This window comes from Ceratotherium simum, chromosome 32, assembly GCF_057802395.1.
Source record: "Ceratotherium simum simum isolate JZ-2026a chromosome 32, ASM5780239v1, whole genome shotgun sequence".
NCBI lineage: Eukaryota > Metazoa > Chordata > Mammalia > Perissodactyla > Rhinocerotidae > Ceratotherium > Ceratotherium simum.
Genome location: NC_141931.1, coordinates 16,853,398 through 16,877,509, shown reverse-complemented (window position 1 = coordinate 16,877,509; position 24,112 = coordinate 16,853,398). Strand labels below are relative to the sequence as shown.

General features: G+C 36.8%; 1 protein-coding gene across 1 annotated transcript in view; it reads left to right on the top strand.

The window, feature by feature from the left end:
- MRC1 (mannose receptor C-type 1) overlaps positions 1 to 24,112 on the top strand; it is an 89,209-nt gene that overhangs the window by 37,902 nt on the left and 27,195 nt on the right. The window contains exons 8-20 of the mRNA XM_004425326.3: positions 280 to 437; positions 2,143 to 2,253; positions 8,326 to 8,441; positions 10,448 to 10,596; positions 12,606 to 12,805; positions 15,210 to 15,337; positions 15,825 to 15,912; positions 17,154 to 17,298; positions 18,866 to 18,907; positions 20,154 to 20,317; positions 21,339 to 21,406; positions 22,841 to 22,941; positions 23,897 to 24,039. Of these exons, the coding sequence (XP_004425383.2) occupies positions 280 to 437; positions 2,143 to 2,253; positions 8,326 to 8,441; positions 10,448 to 10,596; positions 12,606 to 12,805; positions 15,210 to 15,337; positions 15,825 to 15,912; positions 17,154 to 17,298; positions 18,866 to 18,907; positions 20,154 to 20,317; positions 21,339 to 21,406; positions 22,841 to 22,941; positions 23,897 to 24,039 (1,613 nt within the window). The remainder of the gene's footprint in view (positions 1 to 279; positions 438 to 2,142; positions 2,254 to 8,325; positions 8,442 to 10,447; positions 10,597 to 12,605; positions 12,806 to 15,209; positions 15,338 to 15,824; positions 15,913 to 17,153; positions 17,299 to 18,865; positions 18,908 to 20,153; positions 20,318 to 21,338; positions 21,407 to 22,840; positions 22,942 to 23,896; positions 24,040 to 24,112) is intronic.

Genomic DNA, 24,112 nt, shown 5'->3' with positions numbered 1-24,112 from the left:
AATTTCCAATAGCTCCACAAAAGAATACTGTCACATTCACAATGAAAAGAATACATTACATAATTAAACTAAAATTGATAGCATAAAATGTAGTTGATATCTCAGTCTGCAGCATCTAGATCAGATTAACACTCAGGAAGATGGTCTTTCATGACAACTGTAATATCAAGGGAGTAGAGCTGTTGTTGATAAAGCAGAGGGCCTTCCTTTTCTGATAACCTCCTGAGTTTTGCAAAGACAATTTTGTGTAATTTACCTCTGTGTTTTTCTTCCTGTTAGAGCCAAATGATGAGTTATGGATTGGCTTAAACGACCTCAAGATTCAAATGTACTTTGAATGGAGTGATGGGACCCCTGTGACATTTACCAAATGGCTTCGTGGAGAACCAAGTCATGAAAACAACAGGCAGGAAGATTGCACCGTGATGAAAGGCAAGGTAAGGCAACTTTAATTACTGATATCTAGCAAAAGCCACGGGGAATTTTTCCCTCTGCCCCACTTAGTACATGTGGTTGTTTAGATTATTTCTATTCTAGGTCAATTGATATGGATCAAGGTTGAACCAAAATTCAGATTCAATTTCTTGAATCTCTCTCAATTGTTTAGCAAAGCCAAATTTTTAAGAGGACCAGAAAAGCAACAGACAGAAACTTTTGGTTCAAGGATGAAATTAACCAATAACTAATACTCATATTTTTCCTATGCTTGTGACATATATAAGTATATATATATTATATATATGTGTGTGTGGTTGCCTATACACACACACACACACATATATATGTATGTATGTATGTATGTCTTGATTCATCAATTCAGAGTTTTGGTTCTACTTTTGCCTGGTGGCTTTGAGTAGATGTAGACCTAGTTAGAACTATTCTGGGTTCTACAGCCTGAAATCTGTGCTTGGAGAGCTACATTTGTTTTTTGAGGTTACATGGAGGTGTCAAATATGAAAAGATTGCTTCCATGTCCTAAATAGGACTTCAGTGACTGAAGAATATTATCAAATTATCTTTTGTTAATAGACGATGAACATGGTGGTTAAGAGGCTGGGTTTTGATACAGGGTTTAAATGCGTTTGTAAAATGGGTGTAATAATTGTACCCAGCTCATGTGGTGGGTATAAGGATTAAATGGGTTAATGCATATAACGTGCCTAGTGCCTGACCCGAACTTACTGTTCAATAAGTGTCAGCTACTGTTGTTGTCATTGTGGCTCTTTTATTTTGATGAATTGAAAGCTTAAGACAAGAGTAGGTGTTAACTATGGAAAGAACAGACGAAAGTGTGTCCTGGGAAGGAAACCGGAGAGCATCGGACTTGTAAAGAACTGAAAGGACGATATGGCTAAAAGCGTGGCGCTGGAGGTGAAGCGTGGGTAGGAACACTGGCGTTGAGATTGAGAATACACACGTTAGCCTGGGAGTGGCAAGACCAAATTTGCAATTTATAAATGGCTCTGGCTGAAGGCTTGAGTACCAGACTGTAGTAGATTGAGACCGAGTAAGAGATGAGGAATTAGAGGCAGACAATACAGAAAACATTTTCCAAGGTGTTTGGCTATTAAGGGAAGGAGAGGAGAGGTCATTTTAACATGAAATCTCTCAGGAAGGAGAAGAGGGTGGGATCTGAAGCAGAGTGAAAGGGGGAGCCTTAGATCCGGGAGGACCCTCATCAATAGAAATAGGAGGAAGGGAGGAAAGATGACTGATTCCAGGTGTGTTGTCAAGTTTGGCGTGTTGGGTGAGAGAGTTTTTTCTGGATGGCTCTATATGTTCTTGGTTAACTTGAAAACAGCTGACTGTAGAGATTGAAAAGGAGGCTCATGCAAATCTTCTGTTGGCACTTAAGGGCTTACAAGCATATTTAGTTTCTCTCTTAGATCCCTCTAAATACTGGCTTGGACAGCTAAGATATAAAAACATATTGGGGCTACAATCACTTTTTACATCTTTGTAGCCAGAGTCAAATTTGCTGCTTACTTGTAGAATGTCAATTTACCTTTCCTTTTCATAGATACCATTTTCTCTTAATACCCTTGAATCTTTGTTTTCCTTTTCTGAGGCACAGTTACAAGAAAACAGCATCCAAGCCAAACAATTGATCGTCACCCAGTTTTTTCTCTTTGCTTTCTGCAGGATGGGTACTGGGCAGATCGGCCCTGCGAGAAACCTCTTGGCTACATCTGTAAGATGAAGTCACAAGCCGAAGCACCAGGAATAGTGGAAGTAGAAGCAGGCTGCCGGAAAGTGAGTACAGAATGTACACAATGGTTTCAGATCAGCAAATATTATGTGAATAGTTGGCTTTATTTTTTGTCTGTGAAAGTACTTTATTGTTGCCAGAGAGAGCCAAGCGTTTCAACTGTTTAAACGTTCAATGGTTTAGTGTTAGTGTTAGTCTCATTTTCTCTGTAAAGCCTTCTGCAAGCGTTCTCTATAGTTACTATGGGATACATGTGGACAGTAGCTCCTTTCAGAATGTCACAGGAATTGGAGGAAAGAGAACAGGGAATAAAATGACACACCCAATGGAGCCTGGTGAGGGTAAGGAGATTAACGCAGGTCATGGAAAAAGGTGTCATCGAGGCCTTGGTTGTCTATGACCCTATGGGTTGTCAAGGACATTTCCAGTAGATAACCTTCAGTTGCAAATGATCCTCCGTCACGTTTCCGTTTATAATATTTCTGATGAGCCTGCTTCTGGTGGGGGTTCTTCTCAGCAGATGACTCAATGAGAGGGAGGAGAGCTAGACTCGGGCTGGTAGTAGCCAGCAGTAACTCAGTTAAACTAAAGCCCTGCGTTCTATGATGCATCAGCCTCACCTGGATGACCGTCAGCAATACCACCCTGCAGGTCTTAATTTTCTTTGATGTTAAAGTAACTGATCGCTATAAGACAATTTCTAAAAGCATAAAGAAACTACAAAGTACAGAGTTTATGGTTATCATGTTCCTGTTTGATTGCTGAGTGGCTCATCTTCCTCTTTTTTCCTTTCTCACTTCTCTTGGATAAAAATAAAGTGGAAACTAATTTTCTTTCCAAGAGTGTCATGTTGGGATCCAATCATCTTGTAACCAACATCAGAATTCATGAAACATAGTTTAGCATTGTACAAACTAACCATAAAGAAAAATAGAGCAGATACAGAAAATCATAGAATGTTAGAAATATAAAGGATCTTAGTGATGATCAAAAGCCCCTTTTAATTTCTGCGTTCTGGAAATTTCAGCCCAGAGAAGTTATAGCTTTCTTAGAGTCACGCAGAGGCAAGACTAGAACCCAGGTCTCCTGGTCACTACACTTTCATTACCAGTACACTTATATATTCTTTGTCTAATTGTATGGGTTATATTATACAGGAGATTGTATGTTATTGTAATTTTCTATAAATAATAAACAATCTTTAAATTTTATCACTTCCACACAAAGTTTTATATAAATATTTTTTCTATTAATTGTCATATCTACAATCTCTAATAAAATCCCATTTAATCATTAGGATGGTAATAAGAAAATATCAGCAATTGTTTGTCAGTGAAGCCCAGTGACCTTAAGTAATTTGGCCAGTTTAAAAACACCTGCTCTAGGTGGTGACTTCCTCAAACAGCTGGGAAAGACTAGAAAAAAAATCCGCTCACCAGCAAAGGAAGATAAGACAGGATTTTTTTTTTGTCCAAGCCTGGGCACTTGGTGGTGTAGAGGTCTTTTTGAGAATTCCAAACCACGGGCCTGTTGTCATCCAGATCTAGGATTTGGTTTTCAATTCATAGCTACCTGTGTGGGAAACCTGGAGCTAAGATTAGCATAAGGTGGTCCCGACTTGCTAGTACTCCAGGATGTCTGACAGGTGCAAATGCAAATCCTCTTTATAAGGAAGTCTCCTTTCCTAGGCTGATTAAGAATTCCATAGGTGAATTTGAAATCCAAAACTTTAAAATATACCACCAGGAGCTTTAGATGGTGGAATTAATGGATATGACATTTAAATGAATATGTTGTAAAATGCTTACGGAAATAAAAAGGTGGAATTGAAACTATGGACCAGCCACCAAGTTTTATTATGTAGTGTTTTTGTTATGATTGAATTCTCAATATTTTTTACTTCTGTTGAGATTTCTTTGACCATGAATCATTTAGAAGTGTGTGTGTGTGTGTGTGTGTGTGTGTGTGTGTGTGTGTTGGTAGTGGTGCGGATTTTGATGGTAGTAATAGAGGTTTTGTTTTTTGGTTTCTAAATAATTGGGAGGTACTATTGATTTTAATTTCACTGTATTGTGATCATATAAAGTTTTTGTTGTTATTTGTTGAGATTTTCTTTATGGCTTAGTTCATAGTCAGTTTTTGTAAATATTCTATGTGTGCTTGAACAGAATGATCTTTGATTATTGGGTTCATAAGTCTATATATATTGACTAGATAAAATTTAGCAATTATATTATCCAGATATAATATAGTCCTTGTAATTCTGTCAATTTTTGCTTTACTACTTTGGGCTGTGTTATATCTTCCTGATGAATGGGTCCTTTAAGTATTATGTAATTACTTTCTTCATTTATATTAATGCATTTTTTTATCATAGTCAATTTTGTTTATTTATTTATGTTCCCCCCAAAGCCCCAGTAGATAGTTGTATGTCATAGCTGCATGTCCTTCTAGTTGCTGTATGTGGGACGCGGCCTCAGCATGGCCGGAGAAGCAGTGAGTCGGTACGCTCCCGGGATCCGAACCCGGGCCGCCAGCAGCGGTGCGGTCGCACTTAACTGTTAAGCCACGGGGCCGGCCCGCATAGAATCAATTTTAAACAACATTAATATTGCCATGGAAACTATCTTTTGCTTGACATTTTCCTGGAATCTCTTTTTCCAGCTGATTGCTTTTAATCATTCTATGTCGCATATTTCAGGAAAGACTCTGGTAAACATATATCTGCATTTTAATTTTTAATCTAATTTGAAGAACTCTGGCTTTTAACTGGCAAATATATGAGTTTAGATTTGTTTTGCATACTGACATATTTGGATTTGTTTCTGCCGTCTTATTTTGTTTACCGTTCTGTTTTCTTTTCTTTCTTTTTTCCTCCTTTCCTGCATTCCATTGGTTCTATTGAATCTTTTTATCCCATTTTCCTCCTCTACAGGTTTGGGAATTATACATTCTACTTCTATTTTTTCAAATGGTTAACTTCATGTTTTTAGCATGTGTTCCTGACTTGAAGTTAAATTTAATCAATATCTCTATCTGCTTCCTGAAAAAAAATGAGGGTTATTATTCCACTTACACATTTTTAAAGTTTTTTAATTTTGAGATAATCTTAGACTCACAAGAAGTTGAAAAAATAGTACAGAGAGTTTCCCTGTATCATCCACCTGGCTTCCTCTAATGATAACATCTTATCTAGCTAGAATACCTAGTTACCTGATCACACCCAGGTAATTGACATGCATACAATATTATTAACTAAACTAAAGATCTTATTCATATTCTGTTCTTTAATTTCCCACTCCAAATTAGTTATCTTTGCTATTCATACAGGCAATTAGACCTGGATTTACTAAGACATTTATTGATATCTTTGCTCAGCGTAGACTTTCAGCCCACTCATTCCCTTGACTTAAAATTCCCTCTTGGGAAAGTAAATCTTTCTGTAGTTCTTTCACTGGGGATCTGGGAGTGAAAAACTCTGTCTTTGAAAATGTCTGGAATTCATCCTCACCTTGCATAATAATCTAGGTAGGTCAGTTTAGAATTCTAGATCGACAGCTGTTTTCTGACATACTTTATATACGATTTCTTTTTTCCTAGCCTTTATCTTTACCATTGGCATTCTTTTTATTAGACTAAATCTTTTTTGGAAATGGGTACTCTATATTTTCTCTCTGATTGATTTTAAGATCTTCTCATTGTCTTTGTCATTCTGCAGGCTTAGTGCAATATGTCAAGATTTGAATTCATTTTGTGTGTTCAGTTTCGTACTCAGTGTTCTTCATTTTGAGGATTTGTATCTTTCTTCCAATTCTTGAAAATGATCAGTCATTAATTTTATTTGGTGCTTCTGAAATTTCTCTTAGGTTGATATTCTCATTCTATTGTTTTCTCTCAATATGTTTTTTTAACCTCTTTTCATATTTTTATTGCTTTATTTCTCTCTGCTACATTCATCCAATTTGCTACTTTTTCTGAAACCCTATTTTCTATATTTAATCTGGCCATTGAGTTTTTTTTTTTTTTTTTTTTAAAGATTTTATTTATTTATTTTTCTTCCCCCAAAGCCCCAGTAGGTAGTTGTATGTCATAGGTGCACATCCCTCTAGTTGCTGTATGTGGGACGCGGCCTCAGCATGGCCGGAGAAGGGGTGCGGCGGTGCATGCCCGGGATCCGAACTCCCGGCCGCCAGCAGCGGAGCGCGCGCACTTAACTGCTAAGCCACGGGGCCGGCCCAAGGCCATTGAGTTTTTAACTTTATATTTTTCTTTTCTAGAAATTGTATTTTCCTGCATGTTCAAATCCTCTTGTTCTTTGTTTATAGTGTTTGATCTTTTTTTTTTTGTGTGAGGAAGACTGGCCCTGGGCTAACATTCATGCCCATCTTCCTCTACTTTATATGGGACGCCGACACAGCATGGCCTGACAAGCCTGCGTCGGTGCGCGCCCGGGATCTGAACTGGCGAACCCCGGGCCGCTGCAGCGGAGCGTGCTCACTTAACTGCTTGCGCCACCGGGCCAGCCCTATTGATCTTTCATTATTGATTCTATTTCTTCTTTTGTCACTTAAATCATCTCAAACATGCTTGTTTTTATATTTTTCAGATTGTTTTATTATGTTTAATTGTCAACTCTCCAACTGAGACATTTTCTTACAAGGTTTATAATTTTTGATTGTGAATTAGTCTCCATCCCATCCCCACTCCACCCCTTAAATGTCGTAGTCTTACATGACATGAGTTGTGGAAATATATCTATTGTGTGGTTTGCTTTTGACTTCTCTGAGTGCCTAGGAGATTCTCCTTTTATAGATCACGTTTTATTTTATTTTATTTTATTTTATTTTATTTTATTTTATTTTATTTTATTTTATTTTATTTTATTTTATTTTTGGCTGTAGATTCTCATACAATGTGGATAGAGGAAAGTTGAGACCAACATCCATCTGTGGCACAGATTTGTTGTTTATTTTCAAACAGAAGAATTTTTTTCCTGCACCTAAACTGCAGGCAGATGACAAGAATCTGTCATTTCCTGGTTCTATAGGTAGAGTTTTCACGCTCTCCTTTCACAGAGGGGCTACCCTTAGTGGGTATCATCTTTACGTAAGGACCTCAGTTCCATCTCCCTCTGCCACAGGTGGGCTAATGGCCAAATATCCCAACCTGTGAAGACATTAACACCCCAGCCCCTAGACCCTAGGGCCTTCATCCAGGTCTGATAAATGACTGGGCAACTACCATCTCAGATTGTGCATTTTCCATTCCAACTTTTTAGTTTTCTATTTATTTTTGGCACCTGGAGATTTCCCCTTCTTTCTCTCAAATTCTAGTGTGGAATTTTTGGTTTATTGTTAAGCTTTTTAATTAATTATGTTTTTTCTTTGGTGAGGAAGATTGGCCCTAAGCTAACATTCGTTGCTGATCTTACTTCAAGATTAGCCCTGAGCTAACGTCTGTGCCCATCTTCTTCTATTTGGTATGTGGGATGCCGCCACAGCATGGCTTGATGAGTGGTGCGTAGGTCCACTCCCAGGATTGGAACCTGTGAACCCTGGGCCGCCAAAGCAGAGCGTATGAACTTAACCACTATGCCACCAGGCTGGCCCCTTATTGTTATGCTTTCATTTAGCATTTCTGTATGTTTGAGGTATGGCAGGGAAACCACACGAAATCATGGTGCCGGAAGTGTGATAAGTATTCTCATATGACCAGATGATACAGCTGTAGATTCTTTATCTACTATTGGCTTCAAGAGGCAACGAGGCTTGTTATTCCACACATTATTTCCTGTGGTTACCTATTCTAGAACCAAAATCTTAGTCATTCTGTTCAGTTTCCTTGGTAAACATTTCACAGATTGTTTTTGTTGGAGGATGAATCAGAGGTGGAGAGAATGACTCCCCCCCAGTTTCGTATCGTTATTTGTCATATGAGGAACAATGCACTACTGTTTTTGAAATCATATAGATGATTTTCATTGCATTTCAAATTATTCAGATTTGTATTCTTTAGACAATTCTATTGTTTATCAATTTATGTTTCATGACAGAGGGATTATTAAAATAACATTATGTAATAAATATGCATGATAATCTGCTTGCTAACATTAATAGGGCTGGAAAAGACATGGCTTCTACTGCTATTTGATTGGACACACACTTTCAACATTTACAGAAGCAAACCAAACCTGTGAAAATGAGAAGGCTTACCTAACAACCATTGAAGACAGGTATGCAACATTTTTAATTTTATTTTGAAATACGGCAAATAATGAAACATTTTCAGAAAAGCCTAAGTATCAACATGCTCTAAATTTCTGAATAAATTACATGCAATCTTGAGGTTTGTAAAGGTGGAAGCATTAAAAATCATGTCATTATTTGGATTCTTCATTGCAAGCACTATGAAATATTTTGCTACTTTTAATACTATAAAGCAGTATTCAGAACAGCTTGTTAATTTTGTAGTTAATTTTGTAAATATAGTTTACAGATCTGACTTTTTTCTGTTCTTCTATATGTGAAAGTTTTTAAAGCAGGAAAAGTAAGAAAATTTGTGAGATCAAAAATCCCACTTTTTATCTTTACTACTGCCTCCGCCAAAAAGGAGGTCAGAGAGATTACTGAATATTTTACTCGTCTTTTCAATTCTTCTGTTCTTTTTTTTCTTTGCTAGGTTTACTAGACTGATAGGTCCAGAAAATCACATGGACGTACAGGATTTTATTTACCTTTTGATCTCTAGGGTCCCATCCGTCTTCAAAATTTTAGTATTTATTTATTTTTTCCCTGCTCTTTGCAAAGCACTGGCTTAGGCACAGAAGAAACATAAAAGAAATTTTTAAATATCCATTTGGTTTGCAGTAAAAAGATAAAAACTTATGGAGTTTTAGCACAATAAGTTATATTTGTTGGCCTTTCAAGGTAGACCCAATAAAGTGTAGAGGATGCTATTGATAATAAAAAATCCTTTGATAAAAATGAAAGATGTCATAGAATTTGTACAGTCTTTATAGAAGAACTTGTATTTCAACCCACATCCTTGTTTCATGTACAATTAAATGTCTAATATATTGCATCACCCTGATATAATGCTAACATCTGAAAATTAGAACGTAAGTAGTTTTTATTTTATGACAAGGAGATGAGCTGCATGTCTTTCAATACCTTGGGGACATGTTCTAATCTGTGATGTAATTGATCTTTTGGCCTATTGGAGCCCTATGAACAGAGTTTTTCCTATATTTTATATTTTAGGTTTGTTTTTGTTTATATGTTTTCTATGATATTTATATTCAGGAGCTCACTAACTCTGGTTAAATTTGGTTTTTAGACATTTGAGAAATACTGGGTTTGGAACTTTTAATTTTTTTGGTTTATCTGGTACAGGGAATGAAATTACTCATGCTCGGGTCAAACAAACGTTCTGTTATTGTAGCTTTCTCTACCTTTCTCTCTCTGCTCTCTCTGAAATTATCTACACCTCCCTTTGTTCCTAGAAACTCTGGGTACAACTTTTCTTTTGCTCCAAAGAGAAATTTTTGCCTATATTGCTGCCTTATTGTCTAACGTTTGTCAATTAAGACACGTTTTGGTTGCTTTGCTAACCAAACTGTATTATTACCAGATTATGCCAAATACATAGATCAGATCCAAAGGGAGAGAAAATGTTGGAATGCGTGATTCTGCTCTGAGTTCTTTCTAGAGATTGAATCTCTGCTTCTCTATATTTCTTGATAATTTTCTCTTCTGTTTCTGAGATGAGATACAAGAATGAAATTGAAAGGAAAATCCACACAGATTTTTCCATTTGCTTGATTCTTGAAAATGTTACGACCCCTCAACTTACTTAACCAAGAATTATATAGAGCATTTGAGATATTTGAAAGTGGACTGATTTTTAAACAGTGTAATTTTAAAAGCTATGGTTTTCTCCTTTGTATTTTCAGAATTTTCTTACATTTTGAGGAGGAGTGGAGGGGCTGGTGAGGAATAGAGAGAAATGGTTTGAGTATATTTCAATGATTTTATTCACTCAGCTATATGGTATTTTTCCTTCATAAGATCACATTTAGTGAAAATTTGCATAATTTAAGTGACATACAATATAACACAATATGTTTGAATTACCAACTAAATCATAGCTCAAACATACAAAGGAGATACTTTTCATGTTGATAATTAGAAAAGGCACATATTTCTAAAATTTAATTTAGCTTTTTTTTTTTTTTTTTAGATATGAGCAAGCCTTTCTGACCAGTTTGGTTGGCTTGAGGCCTGAGAAATATTTTTGGACAGGACTTTCTGATGTACAAAACAAAGGGACCTTTCAGTGGACTGTTGAGGAAGAGGTTCGTTTCACCCACTGGAATGCAGATATGCCAGGTATGTGGAGTGCTTCGTCTGAGGGTTTTTGTTCACCCTACAAATCCATCAGGCAAAGCCTGTTATTCCTCCGTGTACCTTTCCAAATAGACTATGTAAATTAATTGTTCTTTCAATATTTTATATTTTGTTCTCTCTCTTTTTTTAAAAAAAATTCCAATTAATTTGCAGTGGTCTAAGAAAACAAGGAAGGGAAAACTGCTAGATTATCTGGTACTGCTCTATTTGAAAAGTATTTATGAAATCTGAAGTGGTCACGAATGTTCCAAATGGTTAACTTGTTTCTGAAAACTTAAAACTCTGCTAAAATGATACAAAGCTTTTCAGTGCAACTATAGATAGAAATATTTGTGTGCTTGAGTGGTGAAGCAAGGGATAGTGCTTATGGGGAACTCATTATTTCAATATCTTGTATGGGCAGTCCTGTTTAGTCCTTTATATGCCTTGGATTTAATTTTATCCTTACAGGAAACCTGCAAGGTAAGTTTAAGTATGTTCATTTTAAAGATGTGGAAATTGGGACTCAGAAAATTTCTGTGGCTAGAAAACTTCCAAGAATGGATTTAGACTAATCTGTGTAGTTCCCAAAACTGTACTATTTGCACCAACACCACCCGGCCTCCCTATAAATTTTGATTTGCCTTCCCAACTAAGCAGCTTCAGAAATAGCCTTTGAAAGATTCTTTGCCTTCTTTATGTACTAGTGTCATATATATGACATTATTCAGTATGACAACACCCAGAAATTCAACATCCCTTATAGCAAATGTTTCATTGTGCCTGGGCAAAAGGCTAAAGAAAGAATGATAGCTCAAGTGTATGAATTTACTACTTGGTCTAATGAGTCCTAATCTTTGAGAGTTCTTTTAACTTGTATCCTCAGCTGTCAATAAGGAAAATAGATCAGTAGTTTGGACAGTGTTATTCTTGTTTAATTATTGAACATTCTAAAAAATAGTACGATTTCAGTTCATTTTTAAATAACTGGACATTATATTAAGAGCTGAGTGCACACTTTTTTTCTTTTTAAATATTGGTAAGAGTGGTAATTCTTACTCTCTGGGCCAAACTTCTTAACTTTGCTAGTGCTTTTCATTCAGCAGTAGGATTCTGAGAGATTAATCGTGGAATATCCTTAGGGAATAAAGATGGATGAAACCAGAGCCAAGAGAGAATCAAGGATCTTAGAGAAAATATTTGGGGAAAGATATCTCCCCAAAACTTTGAGGGTTCCTTCTAAACATTTAATGTCCTGTAAAACAACAATAATAAAAGATTACCTCATCTTAGCAGCACAGACTCCTAATGTTTTCTAAGCTCTTAGTTATTTAAAATTTGGAAATAACCAAGACTGTAAAACAGAATTATAAACTATTAGCTTAGTATAGTCCTCATTTTATTTTATGTACTTTTTTATTCCATTAAAGCTGACATTCGTCACAACTGTAGAAGGTAGGCAGTGATATTTGCATTTTAAGATGAGGAAACAAGTTCAGAGTAGTTGCGTAACTGAGCTAAAATTTCTAGCTCAACTGTATCTCATTTTGAAGCCTGTGAACAACTTCCATCCTGGGAGGCCTATGTGGACCCTGGGGGGAAAAAAAAATAAAGGAAGGATCTTAAAGAATTTTTTTTAAAAAGAAGTAAACATAAAACCACTATTTTTGCCATTATAGTAAATTTTATCATATTAAAAATATTGTATCATTAAATATCTATGCGTGGGGCACCCTGCCAGATGTTAGAAATACAAAACCTTATTAAAACCCTTACATTTGAGATCATAATTCAGTGAGGATTTAGGCCACACAAATAAAAGGTAAATAATGGTTCAAAGTTGCACAAATGAATGGCTAAATGCTACAGGATCTCTCCTCTACATTTTCTCCTCGTATGTAGATTTTACCGCACAGTTGGACTCTCAGGTTTGAACTGTCTTCTGTGAGCGTGGCTGGCCTGGCCTCCAGGAGCACCTCTGGAGTGAATTCTACTTTGTGTATTTAATGCAGGGCGAAAAGCAGGGTGCGTCGCTATGAGAACTGGGAAAGCAGGGGGCTTGTGGGATGTTTTGAGATGCGAAGAAAAGGCAAAATTTGTGTGCAAACACTGGGCAGAGGGAGTAACTCGCCCACCAGAGCCCACGACAACTCCCGAACCCAAATGTCCAGAGGACTGGGGCAACAGCGGTAAGACAAGCATGTGTTTCAAGGTAAGAATGACTTGCTAAGCTGGTAATGAATTTGGAATGTGCTTCAGCCCAAAAAATCACGTGACGAATTAAAACAAAACAAAACCAAAACCCACAATGCCCGGCCTCCACCTGTAGAAATTCTGATTTTATTGATCTGGAAGGGGGCCTAGGCATCCGTTGTTTTTAAAGAGCTCTCCTTGGTGCATGCTAATGACCAGTTGCATTTAGACCAACACACACAACCAACAACACAAACACCACTCACAGAAGTCTTTCTTGAAGTGCTTTGCCGTCATCACGCCCTGTCTGCTTCTCTCCTCTCGCCCAGACTGTCTTGCTCTAGTCTGAGCTTTGCACTTCTTTTCATCTTAATGAAAATTTCTGCTCCCCCCCATTCTCTCCCATTTCATCTCATTTTTGCCCTTTTCTAGAGCCCGAGCTTTTAGCTAACTGAATGGGTAAAGGAATCTACAATAATACCATATGGGCATCCTAGAGATAATGCTCCATAGTTCTGGTTTAGCTGTTGATTATTATGCCTGATGGGAGGTGAAGGCATTGCTAGGTAGGGGCACAAAGCTTTTAAGTGACCTTTAAGGGACAACTGGATATTCTGCTATTATTTTATACATTCCTAGGCTGGACCATCCGTTTTTTCCTTATGCAATCAAGTTCACCAAAACTAACAAACAAAAACCCTGATGAATTAAACATTTGGGTCTTTTCTTCTCTCTTTCAAGTCATATCCTTTCTAGAGAAGGTTAGATATAGCCGAATACAGAAATGTACTTGTCTACTGATAAATGATATTATTCTCTAGTGTCCCGCTCTCAGGACCTCTTTTGTTCAAACCTTTCAATGGCATATGGCGATCGCATGCCTTGTAAGGCAGTTAGGCAAGGCTGATGAAGAATTCGAGTTACTAACGTGTGTCAGAACGAGGTTGTTTAGTCTTCTCTAACTCCAGAGGGGTATGGCTAATAGCAATAGAGACTGATGAGCTGTTCAGTGCAGACTGGCCAGTCAGGGCTAGATGCATAATTTACATAGAAGGGAATTTTGTGAATGGATTGAGGACCAACACAAAGCAAATCATGTATTTTATTGTTGCCTCTGGAAACTTTTGAGTAACTGTACAAAGTCCAGGTATATCCTATCCACAGCCATTCACCCGAGGGTGGTAGGCTATGGAGATTCGTCACAGGATTTTGAGAGAAGCAGCAGAATTCTCCGGAGCTGGGAGGTGAACCAAGGGTTCCAGTAGATGTTATCCAGGTGGATGTTCAACAAATCCAAATATGTGCTTCACTAGAAATTCTGTAGTTTTAGAGGTGCTTGGGATAGGGTTAGTTTGAAAATATATAGACCATCTTTGTACCTATTACAATGTGGGAATTAAGAGTAAAATTCAGCTGATAGTAAATTGATTTAAGAAAATAAAATCTTGTATCACAGCCTAGTAAGCTGAGGTGCTCACAGGAGTCTTGGGAGTTCCTCAAGTGGAAACTTGCTCAAGGTACCTTTGTGCAGATGGCTCAAATGAGGGTCAAGATGAAGGTTGCTTTGCGTTGCTTGATGACAACTGGGCAGCCATAGTCTGTTGGAAGCAAATCCCTTTTTCCACAAGCCTGTAATGATGGGGGCCAGGAGTCGTGAGAAACAATGAATGAAAATTATAAAATTGATGGATCCGATGAACCCCTGTACTGTTTGCATACAGATAGGTGTTTCCCAGATTGTCACTGTGGATTCTATTTCACTGCAGTCCTCTGGATAATATGACATATTCCCTGAATTGTATAATCTATTAAATTTAGCTTAGCTTATAACCCATCTGCTCTGCCAGATGAGTGTCTGTTGTGGCATGTGCTCTAATAGTCATTAAAGTATGCATCCATATGGAAAAAAGACAAGGCAGTTTTGAAGGACACTACCAACAAAGTGGTGAAAAACTGCCAACTTATTCATTGTTTAAGCTAAATGGGATAACAAACTGTGGCACGATCTTAGGGAGGTTATTTTCCTTAAAATTCTCTTTATTCGTGTTTATTTCTCTGTATCAAGTTTCTTTCATTTTTTTTTCCATCTCAGTGCCACTTTTCACACTTAACCAAATTAATCCTGTCATTACATTGAGCTGTATGCTTACCTGATATGCCTAAAACTTCTAAGATTTTAATCTAATTTCTCCTGTGCTATAAAAAAAATTTTATTTTCTAAGGTTTTCTCAATAAAATCATCCTCCAAATTTTGTTACCCAAATATTCACTCATCAATTGATTTTCAACCAAGAGAATTACGTTGTTTTGGGCCATTGCAATGTCTTGCTTTTCTATAAATGAAATCTCATCAAACGTAAGTCATATTTTCTCTTGATAAGCTATGAAGTGTAAAATAATTTCTGAAACTATATCATCTTTAGCTGTATGCAAAAGGAAAACATGAGAAGAAAACATGGTTTGAATCTCGAGATTTTTGTAGAGCTCTGGGTGGAGATCTCGCTAGTATCAATAATAAAGAGGAACAGCAAACAATATGGCGGTTAGTAACGTAAGTATCTGTTCTATATAATACTTCTTTCTTTTACCTATTGGGTGCTAAGGATGTTGAGAAAATTCTCGTATTTCTGAAGTTGTTGGCTCATGATGCTTCTTTGAGTACATATATCATATCCCAAATCTATGGGTCTTTTTTGATCTAGTTTTATTTCACATGCTTTAATTTTATGGGTGTAAATCCTGTGATGAATTGCTCTACAAAAGTACAAGACACTCAATATATATTGTTAAATGAATGACTATCTTTCAATGCTTTACGATTATTTATTCTCCAACAGTGGCTTCTTTCAGGATATTTGTGGATTGTACCAAAGCGTACATTTATTGCACACTGCTTATCTTTAGTCCTTGAATCTCTTTACCCACGTACTAACTAATTTATGTTTTGGAGGTAGCTTTCAAATTTAATTCATCCTCATAGGTAACCAAACTTGTTTCACGCAATAGCATAAGTTTTCTTTATGTCTTGTATATTTCAGGACCAGTGGCCACTACCATGAACTGTTTTGGTTGGGATTGACATATGGAAGTCCTTCAGAGGGCTTTACTTGGAGTGATGGTTCTCCTGTGAGTAATTTGATTTAATACGCTATCATTTTCTTATTTTATCATGTATTTATTTTGATGTCATCCTTTGGCTTAGTCCAAATTTTTGGTAAGACAAGTTATTATGATAGCTAGAGACATTTTTCTATGAAAAATAAATACTATTTTAGGATCATTATTCTGCCCCTGCCCCAGTATAGTTCTCCTGTTCACCCAAGGTGTAACCATGGTAGACTGGATGGAAAAAATTCAAAAACTCATTCCACTAGTTTATATAAATAATATTTTCATTCTACCACATAAAACTGGCATGCAAGAAGTTAAACTGCTTAAAAATTGAATGTTTTATGGCTTCCTATAGATCAGGAGATCTGGAAATAACTTTTGATATTCTATTAGTAACCATTAGGCTCTGTCAGACTTCTCCATTCTCGGGAATGGAGAAGTGAGAGACTATGGCACATGCCGGTGATGTTTATTTAGCAGATTTAGTTCCCACAGGAAGTGATTTTGTGTAATTTCACTTCTACCTCCTCTGACAACTCACCAGCGACTTTTCAAGGCACTTGGGTAAGATGGCTTATTTGATGGCTCCACTGATATTTGGATTTTATATATATAAGATATATAGATATATATTATAATATAAATATATTATATCCCTATATCTTGAAAGATCATAATGCTTAGTCTAAAACTCTGTGGGCTGTAATTCCACATTGAAAACTCCATCATAGGAGACCTAAACCCAGCCCCCCATTTATTTCCACTGTTCATGTTGGTAAAGTTTGATAGCTCTGTTAGCAGCATTTCATAAGTCTTTTTCTTTTGTAAGAACTAATTGTATTTCTTTATCCTACCTATCTCATAAAGAGAAAGTTTCCAACATCACATGGAAATATTATCCCTTAAGAATGGGTTATAGATTTGGGAACTCCCAGTACTGAGAAGTGGAGATTTCTTGCCAAGTTTTTCCTATGTATCAATCCCACTTTCATGGCCCTGGATCTACTCTACTTAATAAGAATAAAGAAAATTTTACAGTAATTAGTAGAATTTTCTATTCAACTTCAAAAGTTTCCATGTAATGAAAGCTGTTTCCCACCCACATTCATAAACCTTGCTTTCAAAGCAAAGCTATTGTGAAAAAGAGTAAATGGGTTAAAATATGTGAATATGTCTTTCTTTTCATGTTTGGACAGATGATTGGCATTGGCCTGATATAAATGGTTAATGGTTGCAACTTAATGTTTCTAACACAGGTTTCATATGAAAATTGGGCTTTTGGAGAACCTAATAATTATCAAAACGTTGAATACTGTGGCGAGTTGAAAGGTGACCCTAGCATGACCTGGAATGACATTAACTGTGAACATCTTAACAACTGGATTTGCCAGATACAAAAAGGTATGATAACCTGTCCTCTCTTTTATCTCAGATTGGAGAACTAACCTCCTGACATCCCAATATCTTCCCTTTATTACTGGAACTAAACAAACAAAATTGCAAAATAAGGGTACTGGTGGGGCCATATTTCACAGGAAAGGAATGAAGTCACTGAGCAAAGATAAATGTCCCAAAGGAACAGAAGATCAAAAGGCCACCCAGGGAATCATGGACGAGAGTCACGTCCTCCAAAATTTTTCCCACAAGCTGTGATTCTGGCTCGGGTTCTACAGTGTTGGGAATGGGTGGATGTTCTACTTTGTAAGCAGGGTAGTGAAAATACAATTTCTGTTTTGGAATTTTCACCCTTTTACCTACATTAGCCATCCAACAGGTGAAAGTTTCCCAAGTCTGAATATTCTAAGTACCAATTTCTCAAATAAATTTGCAACACGAAGACCAAGCATCATTTTGAGGCCCCTGATGCTATTGGATCCGTCATGTGATTGATGGTCAAAAAGTATCAATGCATGCTATCGGTCATTATCATAACTCAGAAAGTTCCACATATTCAACTCAGGCATTGAGGTCAGAGGATCCAGGTTCTTGTGTTAAGATAAACAAACAAACAGACCCACCCTTGAATCAAAATGTAATCAACTTCCTCCTTTGTAAACAGATAAATGGAACCACATTGCCCTCTGCTGCTGGGAAACCCTGGCTACTGTCCCAACTCCGCTGCCGGAGACACTGTGTTGCTCTCCTGCTCTCTGTCAGCGTATTTTCCTTAATCCTCCTGAGATTAGTGCTTCCAGAGTTTTCAGAATAGAGGACTAAATAGTGGCCAGTTTTTCTTTAAAGGTCTCCTAGCTACCAAGGACTATTTTCCTCATGTATTCTTAGTAGCTCTATTCTCACAGATGTTAAATACATTAAACCAAGAGCTACGTAACCTGAGTCCTTTTATCAGATTTCAACAAAGTCCAGATATACCATTAACAACTTGGAAAGGAAAATATCTCATTTAACTTTTACTAAAACATACATTTAATAAAAATAAGATTCTTTGAAGAAAATATATTTTGTGAGTAAATAGTTCATACTTAATGGTTTCAAATAATGAAATTTTAAAGCTAATTATAAGATGTGTGACTGTAAAACTAACATCCATTGAGCACCTTCTAAATACCAATAACTCACACATCTTACCCCGTCTCCTTGCACGTATTACTAGCTCCTTTTAGCTGTTGACAAGATTAAGCTTAGGCAACTTAAACCCAGGTTTGGGATTTGAAGGCTTTCTGACCCAAAACTTGTATTCTTTTCCATCCTTTATATGATGTTACTTGTTGTGCCTGAAAACTGTCTTCCAATTTCTGGTGGCTATCATTGTACCTAATTTGTTGAAATCTTAACTCCTAATTCTGTTTTCCTTCATTCTCCTCCCCTACAACATGCTAGGAGAATTGGTGAGTGGGAGAGAAGGAAGTTTTCAGCTATATTGACCCGTGAAAATAGTGAGTCTCGAAGGGTATGTAATAGCAGAAGTTCAAGCACACTTTATATCTCATTTTCTTTTGTTTTCCAGGACAAACTCCAAAACCTGAGCCGACACCTGCTCCTCAAGACAGTAGGTGTTTCCATATTTTCCCATCTCCATATTGATGGCCTTTCTTTCCTCTTTCCTTTTTCAATGAAGAAAATACCTACCCTAGGAAGGTGGAGAACAGAGGTTCTGAATATCTTTTAGAATCTCATGAAAGTTTGGATCTTCTCCTCCAGACAAATGCTCATATGCACAAGCATAAAGCATGGTAATACAATGTCTCAAGGGTTCATGAATCAAATCCAAGGTCCCAGGTTTCTTCCTTAGCACATGTATTAGTTTCCTAGGGCTGCTGTAACAAATTACCACATTCTTGGTGCCTTAAAGCAACACACATGTATTCTCTTACAGTTCTGGTGGTCAGAAATCCGAAGTCAGTTTCACTGGGCTAAAATCAAGGTATTGGCAACACCATGCTCCCTCCAGAGTTTCTAGGGAGAATCTATTTCATTGCCTTTACGGGCTTCTAGAACTGCATTCCTTGCATTTGTTCGTTCATGGCCCCTTCTTCCAACTTCAAAACCAATAATGTAGCATCTTGCTTCATTTGTCACAAAACTTTCTTCTTCCATAGTCAAATCTCCCTTTATCTCCCTCTACAGGGACACTTGTGACTATATTTACGGCCCACCTAGATAATTTAGGACAGTCTCTTCATCTCAAGATCCTTAACTTAATCACATCTACGAAGTACCTTTTTCCACATAAAGTAACATTCACAGATTCCAAAGATTAAGACCTGGATATTTTTGGGGGCTCTTATTCGGCCTTCTATAGCACAGAACCACGGAATCCCATGGTTTGGAAGAAGCCTTAGGAGCCCTCCTGGTACATTAATTCTTTGGTTCTCCAATTATGCACGGAAGCACCTAAGTCCTTCTGTTCGTTCGTTCTTATATTGAGAGGCAAGCTGCTTTCTCACAGCTTCCACTCCATGGACGTAGAACATCATGGGTGCGTGGATGTAAATCCTTCCAGCTATGCTCTGCTATTGATGAAAGTAACATTGAGAGTTTTACCCAATAATGATACATGGAACTTGATTGGGGACAGAAAGTAGCTAGATTTTACAAAATTGGTGGAAAGTGAATATTTGGCCTCAGGTAATTCAGTCTTTATTTGGCATATACATCCTGCTTACTCTGGGCCTTCAGAGTTGCAGATATCTCTGATATAACTACTCTGCCCATTGCACTTTTGTGTACATTATATATCAGATTCTTGAATTTGTCTAAGTAAAATTCATTACCTTTTTCCATTAATTTTTCAGATCCACCAGTCACAGAAGATGGGTGGATTATTTACAAAGACTATCAGTATTATTTTAGCAAAGAGAAGGAAACCATGGACAAGGCACGAGAATTTTGCAAGAAGAATTTTGGTGATCTTGTTTCTATTCAAAGTGAAAGTGAAAAGAAGTTTCTATGGAAATATGTAAGAATATGATTAATTTAAGGATGGAACAGTGGCTTGTGATAAGCAAAGATAATGCCTACAGTTAGTACCCCATGGTTCAATTTCAAATTATGTGTTGAATTTGAACCTTCTAAGGTCAGGGATGAAAATATGAGTACCAGAGGAGGGGAGGTGGGTGTTGGCCTGATTGCTGGAATATTCAGTGCAGAAACAGTTTTAAGTCTGGGCTTTGTGAGAATCTATACTTGATGGCTTTGAGTTCATTAATTCGATTTTAAAAGATTATAACTCTTAACTAGTTGCTATATATCAATCCTGGACCCCTTGTCTATAGTGCAGGTTGATTATTAATTTAAAAATCTGTCTTATTTGGACCAAATTGTTGGTTAATAGAGAGTACAGTTTGATTATTCATATAAAAATCTTTCTGGTTGTACCAAAATTGTCAGCTAACGGTGAAAGTATAATTAATTTTTTCCCAGAGTGCTTGGCTCAGTCTTTCTCTTAAAAATCTTCATGATATCCGTGTTGTTTGCCAGGAAGGAGGTGAGAGGGAGAGCAGAAAAAAATAAGTCGAACAGTAATGAAAGAATAAAAATTCATTTGATGGCAAATGTATTAGAGTATAGTCTGACTTATCTTCATCTATGTGGATATACGTTGGTTTGAAATTCTCAGGATATTTCCTAATATTGCACAAATATATACGTGGATTAAGAAGTCCTTCCTTAGACACATAATCCCAAATGATTACTTTGTTTTAAAGAATGTCTTCAACAACCTAATTACTGTAGGTGTTTGATGTTATAGAGAATGACTTAAAATATTTGTTTTATAAATGCAGATTGTTACATAGTGTGTGTATTTTTCTTTTTATTTCTATGAAAAACGTAACTTTGAATATAAAACACAATTTCTGCATGAGTCCCTCTTTAGAAAAGTTCCCAAATAGGCTGCCTCATTAATATGTAGGTTTTATTTAAGAATTTGCATATTATATAAGTATAGATTGAACTACATGTAACTTTCCATGTTTTAGGTAAACAAGAATGATGCACAGCCAGCATATTTTATTGGCTTATTGATCAGCTTGGATAAAAAGTTTATGTAAGTAAATTAAAATAAAACAACTTTGTTTAGGATTGTGATCTGATAAATACCTAAGAGTTACTTTGAGATTTTGTTTTGGTCGACACGTTAAAAAAATCCTGTAAGGTTCTCAAAAAGATGCTAAAAATCATCTTTAAAAGAACCCAAAAGAATATAAAATAATCCTATTAATATCTTCAACAATCTGATTTAACCCTGCAAAACTTCACCCATCTTTGTTTTTAGATATCGTTGCCTGTTAGTAAATCATCTATTAAGAAGATGTGTTATACAGATATGAATATGAATTTGCAGTCATGTGTCGCTAATGATAGGGATATGTTCTGAGAAATGCGTCGTTAGGCGATTGTGTTGTTGTCTGAGCATCATGGAGTGTACTCACACAAACCTCGATGGTATAGCCTACTACATGCCTAGGCTATATCATACTTATCTTATGGGACCACCAACGTATGTGCGGTCCGTCATTGACTGAAACGTCATTAAGCATCACATGACTGTATTTTTAAAATTATGATTCCTATTTGGACTGTCCTTGGTGCACAGAACCAAAGGGTCCTCATGTTGCCCCACTCACTGCTTTAACAGCACGACTTTGAAGTATTCTTTCAACTGCGTGAAATGCTTTCCCTTCAAAGGAATGACTGTACTGTTTTCCATTAGATACAGGGGCCAGGAAAATTAGTACATTTTTGGGGTTTCTTTCCTCGTTCATTAATACACATGTTCTCCTTAAGTTTAAAGAGCAGATATGTTTTCCTGGCTCCTGCACAGATATTTTAGCCACATGTATTCTGTATGACAGTTAATCCCATTTTTGAGCAATAGAGGCTTAAACACACACTCATTATTTTGAAAGATCAGAGATGTTTGATGCTCCTTTGGACGAGCTCTCGTTTTAATCATCTCTAAAATGAGAGAGTTGAATTCGATGGTCTCTTGGTCTCTTTCCAGGTAGCAGTCTCTGATTTCTATAATTTATGAAAATAAGCATTGGCTCACATATCTGAGGAGAAACCAGAATTAATATGAAAATCAGAGAATGGACCTAACGGGAAACTCTATATTCTCAACTTCTCTATGGGTGGTTTTGTTTTGTTGGAATCATGCCTAAGAAGTATTATGGAGAGATTTTTGCTCTGGCCTACTTCCATTTCTTTTCCCACGTTAGGATTAAAGGTAGCTTCTTCCAGAGAGGGAAAAGAAGACAGACTTGCCAAGGCATCGGGTTGCTACAGAGGAGCACGATGCCACAGGAAGCATGAACCATTTTGGGGATTTTCCTGCTAGTCTCTCTAGAACCTTCTTTTCTGTTCGCTTAGGCTCTTGTGCTCCCTTTGTCTTGATTGACTTGCCTGTTCCCACCACTAGACTGTAGCCAATTATTCTAATGATTGGATTGTTGCTAAATGCCTGAATTTTCTTTTCCAGTTGGATGGATGGGACCAAAGTGGATTATGTAGCTTGGGCCACAGGTGAACCCAATTTTGCAAATGACGATGAAAACTGTGTAACCATGTATTCAAATTCAGGTAGACAATATGAAAATCTTCTTGAATTTGCCTTGTGGTATGATGTGTCATTTCCTACATCCCTAGGCTAAAAGTAGCAAGTTGTGCATTTAAACCAGGCAAGAAAAGAAGAGAGAATAAAGGAGAATTCTAATTTTAGCAACATCACAATTCAATTTGTAAGGAGAATGAATGCTTAACGTTTACTCTAATAAATGCCGCAATCTTCTCACTTCCTCTCGTTTTATGAAATATTTTTTCTTGTTCTGATTTGAAGAAAATATCCAGAATGTTTATCTGTCTTCTTTGTCTCTCTCTCCACATCTTTGTCTGCAAAAAGGGAATAATGACAGAACTCATCTGTTGTTAAGAAAATTAAATGAGGGCCAGCCCGGTGGTGTAGCGGTTAAGTGCACGCGCTCTGCTGCAGCGGCCTGGGGTTTGCAGGTTCGGATCCTAGGAGCGCACGGATGCACCACCTGTCAAGCCATGCTGTGGCAGCATCCCATATAAAGTAGAGGAAGATGGGCACGGATATTAGCCCAGGGCCAATCTTCCTCAGCAAAAAGAGGAAGGATTGGTCACAGATGTTAGCTCAGGGCTGATCTTCCGCACACACACACACAAAAAGAAAATTAAATGAGATAATACCTCTAAAACACTAAGCAACTTCTTGGTATATATAAAGTTTAGGTATTATTATTAGCTATTACTGGCTATTCAGAAAATGTAACTGAAACAACAAGTATTTGCTTGGGTCTTAGAAAGCTCTCTACAAAGTTGACTATTATTAGTTTAATTGAAAAAAGAAAAGGAAATATTGCATAGATCTTTTGAGTTACTTATGTAAATTAAAGTTGCATTGTAGTCTAAACCATTTTTGAGAATCCTTATAAAATATAATCTATTTTTTAAAAAAATAGTGTTTTTAACCATAAACGTGTAAATCTAATTTAACTATTTTGTTCTTTGCCAGGGTTTTGGAATGACATTAATTGTGGTTATCCAAATGCCTTCATTTGCCAGCGGCATAACAGCAGCATCAACGCCACGGCTATTCCTACCACACCCTCGGTCCCAGGAGGTTGTAAGGAAGGTTGGAGTTTTTATAATAACAAGGTACTAAGAAAATTAGTTTCAGTGTTGACATTGATCAATATGGAGAGTGGCAATGCAAATCTTTCAGCTAGAA